The sequence below is a fragment of the Sebastes umbrosus genome, chromosome 15, assembly GCF_015220745.1.
Source record: "Sebastes umbrosus isolate fSebUmb1 chromosome 15, fSebUmb1.pri, whole genome shotgun sequence".
NCBI classification, from domain to species: Eukaryota; Metazoa; Chordata; class Actinopteri; order Perciformes; family Sebastidae; genus Sebastes; species Sebastes umbrosus.
The window spans coordinates 14,647,728-14,660,904 of NC_051283.1; the positions used below are offsets into that span (position 1 = coordinate 14,647,728).

The following is a 13,177-nucleotide window of genomic DNA, read 5'->3' on the forward strand; positions in this document are numbered from 1 at the left end:
ATTTATGTACTGTGGTTAATCCCTTATTTGTAGAACAGTGTTTTTTTCCCACAGGGGGTCACGTCCCTGCAGGGTTTGTGAGATGAGGTGCAGAATTAATCAGGCAGAAGCTACTCATGATATTCTTGTATATGTGTGTGTGTGTGTGTGGTCATTACTTTGAAAGAGCTGTCACATTAGTCTCTGTGGGTTCCTTCACATGCTTGCATGCGTGTGTGTCTACTGTGCAATTTATGCTTAAAAAAGCCCACAGTGTGAAATCCAATTGGCTATTTCAGTAATTTTAACAACCGCCCAACATATGCAAAACATCACAACAGTGTTTTATTTAATCGTGAATGTTCAAACCCCCGTGTGATTTATACCAATTTAATGTATAGTGTATTGTATTCTTTTACAGAAGACAGTAAAACAGACGGTGTATGTGTGCTTAAAGGGGCTCTATGTAAGAATCAGAATTTGCTTGTTAACAGTGACACCTGTGGCCGTTAAGTCAACGACAGTCAGCGTCCTGTTGCTCGCGCTTATGCTCGGACTACGTAGACACGAGCGTGCATCGGTTAAAAACAGTGAGGCGACACACACGAGACTGAACGGGATTGACAGCTAAAACCACAATATCACCACATATTTCACATGTTTGGCAGTAATGTTAGATTACCAAACCAAGTCCCTCCATGAACTGAAGGCCCGGTCGATGTTGATCCTAGTTTCCCCCCCCGACGTCGGTCACATTCCTGTTTTCCAAGACGGGCTTCACTAGATATAACTGTTTTTTTTGTGCGTCTGTGGAGTTTGTGTTGGAGTCTGAGTTGTGATGGGAGCTGGTTGTTTGTTGGCGTTACCGGACTCATTTCTAACCGAACGTTAGCTATCGTTGCACACTGTTAGACCTGTAGCGAAGCTGAAAATAAAGGCACTCTCGAGCGTGCATGACGTCACATCCGTTGGATATACCCGGAATAAACGGCCTGCATTCTTCACATTAAAAGCAGTCTACAGGCTGATAGAGGAAACCCAGAAAGACGCAGGAGTTACAACCTGTTCACACATTGACAATAAAAAACTATTAAAAAACGTTTATATGTGTAAAAACTTACATACAGTCACTTTAATTGTGTGATTTATGCACAAAAAAACAAAATAGCATAATTAGTAATGGGTTTATGGTGCACTACAACCGTGTGTGTGTTGTTTTTATGCTAATAGATGTTTCTCTGTCTGCAGATGGTCCAGGCGAGCAGAGCAGTGATCGAGCTCTCCGATGGAATCTACGACAGGATCCTACATATACAAGCAATGGGTGCGTAGGCGTGTGTTGCTGTGTATATGTCAGTGTGTGTATGAGATGCTGCTATGTAGAGCGTGTGTTATGATGTGTGTGTAGAAACCAGGCAATGCCCATGTTCCCAGTCCACTCATGACAACTCCCACGCAGCCTCTTCAACAGTGCTGTTATCCACACTGCAGTGGCTGCTTTTGTCATTAACTTAACTCCCCTCCTTTCATGTCCTTTCCTCTTAAGCTCTCTCCTCTCATCTCATTCCCTCTATTCTCTTCTAGTGTCCTCTTTCCTTTCCTCTAATTCTCTTTATTTGTCTTTTCTTACTTCTCTCTTCTCCTCTTCTCTCCTTGTATCATCTTTTCTTTGCTCTCCTTCTGTCCCTTTCTTCTGCTTGTACTCTTTCCTTTCCTTTTCTTTTGTTTATTTTCATTTCCTTCCATTTCCTTTTCCTGTATCATCTTTCCTTCTTTTTCATTTCTTCCCCTATCCCCTTTCCTTTCATTTTCTCTTATGCTCTTTCGTTCAATTTCTTTTTCTCTCCTTTCCTTGTATCCCATTTCTTTTCCTTTCCTTTCCTCTCCTTTCCTCTTGTGCTCTTTCCTTCCCTGTCATTCTTTTTCATTTAATTTCCTCTCCTCTCCTCTCCCACCATATTTTTTCCAGTCCCATCTTCTCCAGACATCTGCCTAATCAACAGTGTCACGCGAGGTTAACTGAGTCTTTTTACTGGCCCGGTTCATTTGTATGTTTTGGACTGAGGGGGTTTAAATTGGTGCAGCTCCCGCCATCGATCATCCTTCAGCCTGTTAAGCGAAGGGCACCATATCTGACCTGCTGATATCATTTCTGTGATCTTTGGCAGAGGTTTGTTTACTTCGGCTGGGCCCCCTGGGTCATCTGACATTAGTCAGCCAGACTGTCGTCAGAGCAGACACACCAGCACTCACACATTCCCCTCCTCACACCGAATCAGTCTTCAGCTGTCACCCAGGAGACACTGTGAATGACATTTGGAAGTGTTAACCAGGGGCTTGGAGAGAAAAAGATAAACACATTCACGTCATTTATATGATTCTCTAGGTGCTGGGTTTTTAAAAACTGCAGTTACAGACATCACAAGAGTTGCAGTTACAGACATCACAAGTTTTCATTTCATTTAATGTTTATCTGATAGGGACGAATACAATGTACGGAGAGAATTCCACAACAATTATCCAATGCAATATAGCTACTGCTAATTCTCAATGCCCATCCCTAGAAGGGCCTTTAAAATAACAACTATAAAACATGTTCACAGACTACAAAGTTAAACTATGTGGTACAATTTGTTGAACTTATAGGAACAGCACGGGTTGATGACTTTTCAATACTGCCCTCGAGAGAATAGAAAAGAGGAGACGCAGGAGAAATCAAAGTAAACCTATCAAAGTGAATTGATATTTCGAGGAGAAGATGATGGTTCACTTTGGGCCATTGTGGAGAAAGAGGGTGTTTGACGGAGATGAATGTTGTTTACAAATCTGCAGGCTACTCCATTTTGCTCCCAGACAACTCATCCCATCCTCCACTGAACTTTATTTTAGGTCTTCTGGGACTACAGCGTCACTCGTTGATTAAATTATCTGTGACTGATTCATCCATTTTTGCAGCTCGGACTGCAGCGGAGGCCAACTGCTGCTGAGATACTGTGCAACCATCTTCTGCTCTTTTACTTTTAATTCCACGTGGGATCACTTGTACTATTATTAATAAATACAGTGAGTTATTGACAGTGAGAAAGTTTAGTCCCAGCAAGTTCATCTGATAAAGAGCTGCTGCTGCAGAGCCCAAGGCCTGATCTTATGAACAAAGCTCTTCCTGTGTGTACAAAGTAAAGATGGCGATCAGGTGATCCAAAAGGCTGAGGTCCTCCTCTCAGTCTTAGAGGGGGTGGGGGTGGGGGTGGGCAGTTAGAAGGCATAAACAGGTCACTCAGAGGGAGCCATGGGACGACTGGTGGCAGAGATAGATGTCTGGAAGTTACATCAGAGCAGAGGGTTGAAACGGGGAGGGAGAAGAAAGCCGTGGGAAGATGGATGGCAGTAATGGGTAGCTAGAGGCAACGCTGAGAGGAAGACGAACACCAACGCAGAAGAGAGAGTGAATCCACCTCAGTATCACAATGTGTTGGTGTGTTAAAGGGCCGGTTCATCCAAAAAATGTTTTAAATACTCGTATTTTCTCATATACTTCTCGTGGTATACAGCCATGCAGATCATTTTTTGGTTTCACGTGGCCAGGATTTGAGATATCTGTCCATTTAACACTTTAAACTTTATAAAAAAGTAACTTAACACCACAATGAAATGTTTTGCTGCCATCTCTGGTCTCTACACCGGAGGGCAGATTAAAAAAACAAGGTTTTCAGTCATGTGTCTTTCCAGAAGCAATGTCCTCATTACTCTGGATAAACCACACAACACACTGTGGGACTATTTCTTTCCTAGAAAGTAGTTCCAATGAAAAGTTCACAGTGATGTTGGTGGTTTATTCAAAGTAGTTCTTGAAAAGACAAGTTGCTGTTTAATTTTTCAATGCAGTGATCACCGGAAATCAAATTTCATTCACCTCACTTCAGAGAATTGTATATGTAAAAGCTGGACAAATCAAACTAATACTATCCATACCACCAGAGGTACATAATGTATCAGCCAATATTCGGTTTTTAAAGTAGATACATGACCAACAAACATAAGTTTCCCTTAAAATTGTCTATTAAAGGGGACATATCATGCCCATTTTCACATTCATACTTGTATTTTAGGGTGCTACTAGAACTTGTTTACATGCTTTAATGTTAAAAAACAATATTTCTCTCATAATGTCTGTCTGAATCATAGACTTTATATAAAGATGGACGCATCTCCATTTCCTCCAGCTGTACAAAAGTGATGTCAAGATATCCCTGATACAGGAGCTGCCATCCTGAGATCTTGACTTCATTTGGAGCCAGACCGAGAGAGACTCACAGCTGCCAATCATGGTGTCTCATCCCCTTTTTATAGCATCAAATAACTGATTAAAACCAAACTTATCAGAAAAATGAACACTTAAAAATACATCAGCGTGATAAGAACTACCTAAAATTACAGAAACCATCTTTGGGAAAAATGTTTATGATGTGTACTTTGACTTTTTAGTTTTTCCTGTGTCCCATCCGCTAACATGGAGGGGGCGGGATTTATGACCTATACTACAGCCAGCCACCAGGGGGCGATCAAGATGTGTTGGCTTCACTTTTGGGGCGCCGTCATGTCGTCTATCTTTATATCCCGTCTATGGTCTGAATAGCTGGATTCACCCTCTGTCTAAAACGGTCCGGTTTGGCGCCCCCCTCCTGAAAAAGCCCATTCTGCTCTGATTGGCTTGCGAGAAATATAATGCGCACCTTTGCAAAGGTAGTTCACAAGCTGTGCGTGCTCATTCTGATGAGCCTGCATGTGATATAGGAAGATGAGATTGTGGGTTGGTAGGCACTCCAGATAACAAACTGTATGTGCACAAGCACTAAAAAAGTGATTTTTTTTGCATGATATGACCCCTTTTAAAGAACTGTGACCAAGATATGTACTGAAAGAGGCATTTTGTAGTTGAAAATAAACTTGTTAATGCTCTCTGTTGGACAAACTGTAACGGTTACGCCATATTGATAATGGATGAACATGCTTCCATACAGAGCATGAGGAGTCACTGCATGGTTTAATGAGTACGAAAATGATGTGAATCTTATGATGTGGCCTTCACACCCACCAGATCTATACCCGCTCTCCTCCACATTGTCACCAAATATGGGGATATCTATTGGAAGGATTCTGTAGTTTGTGTAATTTGGGTGAACTGTCCCTTTAAGAACCTCAGTTGAGCAGCTGCTCTCCCTGCAGGGCCTTGACCTGTATAGGGGTGAGACTCACCACATCTGGATTTATAGATTTTACACCTCAGGAGATGCTAATAAATGCCCTGTTTGTTTCTTAATGACATCAGGCTGGAAATCAGAGTTATAGATTATCTCCTCCCCATCACAGCCGGTCACAGTTCAGCTAGAGGACAGGAAGTGAAGGGGATGCACTTCCTTCTACTTCCTGTTTCGCCGGCCCTGAAGGTTATTTTCACCTCTGGGTCAGGACCCTGTTTCTATATGTGTTTGTCTGTATACTGTATGCACACTGTCCTAGTATTGGCTTGGAAATAATGTTCCCTCCATTGGCTTCACTTGGTTTCACAGGGAAATAGACACACACACACACACATGTACACACACACACACACACATTACATTGGCACGTAGGCTTTGAGTTGCCTAGCAACCGTGTGGTAAAGGTTATTATTCAGGCAACTTCTGTAGGTGTGTGTGAACGTGGAGCAGTGACAACGTATGTGTGTGCAGGTGTGTGTCCGTGTTTGCAGACGTTTAGTGACAGTGTGAGGAATTCTTAGATTATACTCGCATCCAATCTGTTCACTCTTTTCTCAGTGTGTGCGTGTGTGTGTGTGTGTGTGTGTGTGTGTGTGTGTGTGTGTGTGTGTGCGCGTGTGTGTGCGGTCCACAGCTTGGCGCGTTTAACGTCTGGGCTCTCGTTGATGGCTCGCAGTGATGTGTGCCCCGTGTTAACCCACTTCCGGGTTTCCATGGTAACAGTGGGACAGTGGCCCGGGGCGGCCAGAGGAAGCCAGACACACACAACACAACTCATTGCACATACTCTAACTAGCCGGCGGCCCGACTTCTATGACTCTCTCTCTTTCCCTCTCTGTGTCCTTCTTCCCCTGACCCTCTGATTTTCCATCCACTTTCCATCATTCCTTTACATTTGTCACTGCTCATTCTCTGTTTCTTCTTCTCTCTCTGTGAAATCTGATGCTTACAGTCTGAATTTCAATAAGGAGAGATTAATTAGAAGTGTATAACAGTTAATTGAGGATGGCAATGTAGAAAGACTTTGGCGATAAGGCCTCATTGATGTGAAGCGTCTTCATTAAGCGCAGGCCTGTATGAAGACAGGAGATAGGACAGGACTCCCCAGAGCCTAGACGCTGGTGTTGGTTGAGTAAACCCATAGACTGTATATAAGAAAGTAGACGTAGTCACCGTGAAGTCACCTATTGGTTTGTGGACTGCTGTTTTGAATTCTCAAGTTTGGCATTTTGGCCGTCGTCATCTTGGTATTTGGCCGTCGCCTTGTTTGTTTTGCAAACCAGAAGTGACACGAGAGGCTGGAGCTAAGTACAACCGAATGCTAAATAAGACGTTTTCAGGCGACCAAAAAGGTTATAATTAACTTTCATGAACTGAAAACACACGGTGAAAGCGTTAAGACGAAAACACTTCATACAATCAGTGTGTGTCCTGTAGTGTGTGGGAGCCAGCTACTGAATCTCACATACTCCTAATAGCCAGAGAGCTAAGCCCTACCACTAAATACTAGATTAGACACACGGCATTGATGTATTTTGACATTCAGAATATTTTTAAGCGGCCATGAATATTGACTTGATTGTTTGAACAGTATTTACTGATCACACACTGCAAGAGACCGGCAAATCGCAATGTTGCTCAACTTCAGTTTGTTTGACAAAGTACACAAACCATCCTCAGCCTGTTTTCACAGCCATGGCTCAATGTAGAAACATCTTTTGGGGGATTTTTTTGTTTGCTCATTTAACTGTGTACACCAAACAAGAGGCTTATCAAAAGTCTGGTAGGAGTGCAAGTTTGAGTGACACACCTACTGAAGTCCATTAGGACTGTTGTGTAATGTGTGGTGGTGGTAACGGTTTGTCAAATTGTGTGGTGTGTGGGCTTCAATACCTGAGAAACACAAGACTAGTGTGCTCTAAGCTCTGATGAGTACACAGGAATCATCCCTGTGTCCTGGTTAATTACAGCTACAGTTGTGTAATATACACTGTTATTAAGTGACATCAGTGGTTTTATTTTAATTGAGAACCCGTCACACCTTTTAAAGCTAAACTATTTCAGTCAGGACCACTTTTAGTCAAAGAAACTTTATTTCCATTTGCAGTAATATATACAGTATATTTGGCGGTATGCTCTGCTCTGGGACCTCCCTACCCATCCACGCGCATACGTGGATCCACGCGCCTACGTGGTAGCATAAGGCAAGGAGAGCACACCTCCTTGCCCTTCCATGTGCATATATGGAAAGCCAAAGGCAGGGAGAGCAGCAGTAAAGACCCCCCTGGGAGCAGAACAGAGCCAGCATCAATAACAACAGAATGATATTGATTAGTCACACACAGTATTAAAAGGAGGTGGTGGGGTGGAGGTGGGGTGGAGGTGGGTTGCGAGCGGCTTTGTAGAAGAAGCAGCACAGGTAGCCAGGTTGAAGCAGCTTAAATAAGGCGCCCTGTATGAAATTTGCCAATGAATGCATAGAGGGGAATCAGCTGATCTGTCAGATGATGCATCAGCTGATTGGGCCGGCCTAAGATCAGCTCTCATCAGCTGACAGCTGTCATATGAGCAGCGCTTGACTTCATGGCCTGCCTGAACTGACGCTATGCTCGATATGTGGTCAAATGAACACAAGATCATATAAAAGTTGTACTAGTCAATTTTCATTGTTGATTAATCTGTTGATTTTTGTCTTGATGAATCGATTAGTTGTTTGGTCTATAAAATGAAAGGAAATGGTGAAAAATGTTGAATCAGTGTTTCCCAAAGCCCAAGATGACGTCCTCAAATGTCTTGTTTTGTCCACAACTCAAAGATATTCAGTTTACTGTCATAGAGGAGTAAAGAAACCAGAAAATATTCACATTTAAGAAGCTTGAATCAGAGAATTTAGACTTTTTTTTCTTTAAAAAAAATACTCAAACCAATTAATCGATTATCAAAATATGTTGCTGATTAATTTAATAGTTGACAAGTTATCAATTAATCGATTAATCATTGCAGCTCTACCTGAAACATTATCAAAATTGGCTATGACAACTATATTGTAAGGACATTTCATTGTTATAACTTGTGAATTTACATAATACATAAGCCAAATAATAAGAACGCAAGAACCTTTTTAAGAAATAAACAGTTGGTCTATATCTCAGCATTTCATTCATTTCTGTGAAGAAAACTAAATGAAATTGTTACTTTTAAAGTTTGGATTATTATTTAAGATATAAACAGGATAAGGTCACAGTGAAGAAGCTATATCCACAGAGCCTTCCCTCTCTCCTAAACAGCCTCGTCCTGGATTAGAAAAGTATGCAGTTAAAACAAACATACAGAGCTAATAGAGGAAGAAAACACTGAATTTGTCAAAAAAGATAATAAATTTAATATGAATGATTGTTAACAATAAAAAAAAACATAATACAGACAAAGACTGTGTTAAAAGTTCCAAAAAATAACAGGAAAACTCATCTCTGATGCAAATATTCTGCAGTTATTGCGTTTTACATTTGGGTTATTTGTACAGTTTATCAGTTGTTCTTTACTGTTATTGTTATGCATTGAATTTTATATGAAATATCCATAAAACGTGTCACTTAGTCAGGAGGTCGTCAGTTCACTCAATGATAGAAAAGGGGAAAAAGGTTGGGAACGACTCCTCTAACCTGCTGTGGTTGTGTGTATTTTCGGCTCTAGCCATGGAGTTTCATGAGAAGCTGCAGAGTCTGGCGGAGAGGGAGGGGCTGAGAGGTCGCAAGGTCAGTCGGGCGCTGGAGAGTTTCAGCTGGAACATCACCATCCTTAAGGTCAGCAACACACACTCATACACTCACAAAAACCCAAACAGCCTTAGGGGTAGACCATTAGGACATGTTTTTGGCCTGTAGCTAGTTGCTCATCTTTTTGCTCTCTTTCAACCTCCCTCCCTCCACTTCCACCCTCCATCCCCATCTCTCCTTGCTGCCCTGTACTCCCTCACTTCTCTCCTGATTTCCTGTTTTATTCTCTCAGGGTCAGGCTGACCTGCTGCAGCACGCCAAAGCTGAAGTCCAGGAGAACATGAAGCAGGTCCACGATGCCGCTTTGACTGGAAACCTCACCAAGGAGAGTCAAGGAGTGAGGAGAGTCCGCTCCCAAACACGACGAGGCCAGGATGACTAACCCACCGCGAGTCCTAGAGGACCCTCGGCATAGCAAGCAAATGAGAGAGGACATGACCAAATTGCCATCGTAGCTGCTGTGACAAACCCTTTTCATGTTATTAAAATTGTTCCAAGGTCTTACTGCGCCTTAGTGTCAGACTTTCACAATGCTATGGGAGAGCTGCGTTTTAAAAGAGAAGAGACAGAAGAGTTGTTGAATGTAAAAGTCAAAATGCCGTCCACCCACCTGTCGCAGATAACAATCGAGAGCCGCAGAAGTTAGAGTACTTTTGAGAGGACAAATTGACACTGGGGAGACAATTATTGTTAGATTTGAAGCCACGGTTGAGTTGTTTGTGCTGCATTATTGTAAATACAATAAATGTCTATCAACCTCTTCTTATGTGTCTTGAAGAGGGAGGAAAATTAGTCATTTTTCTAGTTCAGTGTGAGATGGCAGGTGTTCAAAATGTTTTGAAAACTTTTTGAAAAACTGCCACCTCCACACGTTACCATCTAGCCATATTAAGCAAAAGAAAATTGGGTGTGGGTATGTTTAAATGGAACACACTTTATTGATTATATAAATTGGAGATAAGTGGATGTTTTTAGGTATTTTGACATGATATCTCTTGGACCAGTGCAGCCCCTTTATCTCATTCTCCAACGTATTTCCATTAAGCACTTGTAGGTCCTGGATTGCTGCTCTTCATCCAATCACCTTGAGGTCCTTTGTCTTGCCACGAAATCCTACACTTCACCCTCTAAATATTGTTGTCTCACATACAGTATTCTATATTTTTGTATTTTCCTGAAGCCCTTGTGCTAATTAAACCACCCACCATCACGATCAACTCCAGACCTGTACATGCCTCTAGGGAACAAATACTGTTATGTTGAAAGTGCTTACTTTGTGTGCAAAACACTGTACAGTATTTTACTATGTAATTTCAATCCTTTTGCTGTAAAGAATATTTTACATAAGTTATTGATCCTGAATGAAAACATTCCAGTTATCGATGCAGTATAGATGAGGCTCGACCTGTTCAGCTCCGTAAAAGGTTGCAGTTCACGATTACCTTCCTTCACAGTCGGGATGGAAATAAACTAGTTTTTAAATGACTGATGCCTGTGTGTCTCTTACTGTTTTTGCGGAGATGATCGCTGGGAACTGGGAACTATGGTGCTTTTAGTGTGATACATTAATGTGTGATTTTTCCTTTGTTTTTCTTACTGTTGGGGGTGGGAGGGGAAAAATGGATGAAAAAAGTAGAAGACTACTCATTTGCGCTGTGATTTATATGCCTTGCAATGTTTGAATGGCCTGCTACCTCTAACCATGACCTCTACATGTAGGTGAAATGATGGGTGTATCCTCTGGGATATTTCTTTTCATCTCTGAAACGAAAAGCACATGCACACATTGTGTTAGTAGGTCATTCTGAACGGTAGCTCTATTTGTCATAACACCGGCTGTATTCTGAAGTAAGGGAGATTTTGTTTGTTTTTACGTTTTTTTCGACATACTATAGCATAGTATGTCGAATAAAAGTAAAAAAAAAAGTCATAGTATAGCATGTCTAAAAATGTCATTGTATATTAAGTCGAAAAAAATTTATAAAAAACTCATTGTATAGTATGCTCTCGTATACTATATCAAAAAAGTCATAAAAAAGTTATAGTATAGCATATCAAAAACAATGATTCAAAAAAGTCAAAGTAGTAGTATGTAGTATGTCGAAAAAAGTGATAAAAGATTCCTGTTATAGGATGTCGAAAACAATGATTTAAAAAAGTCATAGTATAGTATGTCGAAAAAAGTAAAAAAAATTCATAATATAGTATGTAGTATTTATTTTGTTTTGTGTTTATTCATCTTTTTCTTTCCTTACAGTTTATTTGTCTTATAATTTATAATTTATTTTTATACTACTTTTATACTGTAAAATATTTTTTGCAGAATTGAAATGAAAAATCTGAACATGCGATTATATTGTACTGAACTTTTGAAATAAAATAATATTATTAAAGACAAAATTATTAAGAGACCAAACAGCAAGGAGGCCCTCAGGAAGTGACGAAGTAAATTACAGTTCAGTGCGTCCTAAAAGATACATACTGCTGTTTATTCACACACTAAGTATGTTGAACGACAGTACACTTATTGAGTATGTAGTGCATAGTATGATATATCATCAGAAGCCGACTAAGATGTAAATGGTAGTGGTTGATCCAACCGGGAGGGGGCGCTGTGTGCGCCTTGTCTGCCATAAAATACACAGAGAAGAAGAAGAAGAAGAAGACCACCCCCTCTGATGCGTTCCATGCTTTCGTGCTGTCAAACACTTGTGGATCAGGCGGTGTGTAACAGGAGAGAGTCTGGGGGAAAACAACAGGAAGAACACGAGTTTCTAGTGAATTATGAGGTCAGTCAGAGGCTGAATGATCCACACTAACCAAACACATTGCTGCGTCCTGTTGCTAGCTTTCTTACAGCTGTACTTTCCCTACTGTTATTGTCAGGGGGAAATCAAAGCCACCTGTGGATGAGCACTCAGCAAACCCAACAAGCCTACACACACCATGGATGTATTAAAAAGAACATCTTACAAAAAGTACTAGATGAATACATGATGATGTTTTCATCATTTATGTAGCTTTATTTTAATATAAAAAATATACTTCATTGGATGGAAAGCACTTCTGTTCTGGAAACTGCTCAGAAACTTGCCTTATTGTCAATATACCTAAGAATGCCATACATCCTCTATATTATAGGAAGTCAAAAAAAGTCAAAAAATAGTATGTCAAAAAAAGAATCATAAAGTCATAGTATAGTATGTTAAGAAAAGTCTTACAAATGTCATAGAATAGTATATTGAAAAGTCATAGTATAGTGTGTTGAAAAAAAGAGTAATAAAGTCCTAGTATAATATGTTGAAAAAAGTCATAGTACACAATGAAAAAAAAGTTATAGTACTGTATAATATGTCAAAAAAAGTTAAAGTATAGTATGTGGAAGAAAATGTCTTACAAATGTCATAGTATAGAAGCCCATGCCATAAGAAAGTCATTGTATAGCATGCCATAAAAATGTCATAGTAAAGTAGATAATAAAAAGGCATATTATAGTATGTCGAAAAAAGTCCTAAAAAAGTCATAGTATAATGTGTTGAAAAAAAGTCCTAAAAAAGTATGTTGAAAAAAGAATAATAAAATCATAGTATATGTTGAAAAAGGTCATAGTATACAAAGAAAAAAAAGTCAAAACAATTATAGTACTGTATAGTATGTCAAAAAAGGCACAGTATAGTATGTCGAAGGAAGTGTCTTACAATTGCCATAGTATAGTAGCCCTGCCATAAATAAGTCATAGTATAGCTGGTCATAAAAAGTCATAGAAAAGTGGATTAGATAGATAGTGTATAGGATGTCGAAAAAAAGTCATAGTGTAGTATACAAATTAAAATGCAGTATATTATGTCGAAAAAAAGTCATGGTGAAGCACGTCGAAAAAAAGTGAAGAAGTAATGGTATAGTGTGCCAAAAAAGAGTCAGAGTCTAGTATGTCAAAACAAATTAATACTATGTTGTATAGTATGTCGAAAAGTTTATGAAAAAAGTTATTGTAAAGTAGGTCGAAATTTATTTATTTTAAAAAGTCAAAGTATAGTATGTCGATAAATTCAATGAAAAAAAAGTCATAGTATTGTATGTTGAAAGATTCTATATAAAAATTTCATATTATACTATGTAAAAAAATATGAAAGAGTCATAGTGTAGTATGTCGAAAAATTT

The 13,177-nt window shown here is 39.8% G+C and overlaps 1 protein-coding gene across 1 annotated transcript in view; it reads left to right on the top strand.

The window, feature by feature from the left end:
• The window catches only part of LOC119503419 (inactive phospholipase C-like protein 2), a 34,584-nt gene extending 24,082 nt beyond the window's left edge, over nt 1–10,502 (top strand). Inside the window, exons 10-12 of the mRNA XM_037795217.1 lie at nt 1,228–1,303; nt 8,934–9,043; nt 9,249–10,502. Of these exons, the coding sequence (XP_037651145.1) occupies nt 1,228–1,303; nt 8,934–9,043; nt 9,249–9,398 (336 nt within the window). The 3' untranslated portion in view covers nt 9,399–10,502. The remainder of the gene's footprint in view (nt 1–1,227; nt 1,304–8,933; nt 9,044–9,248) is intronic.
• Nucleotides 10,503–13,177: the final 2,675 nt, after the last annotated feature.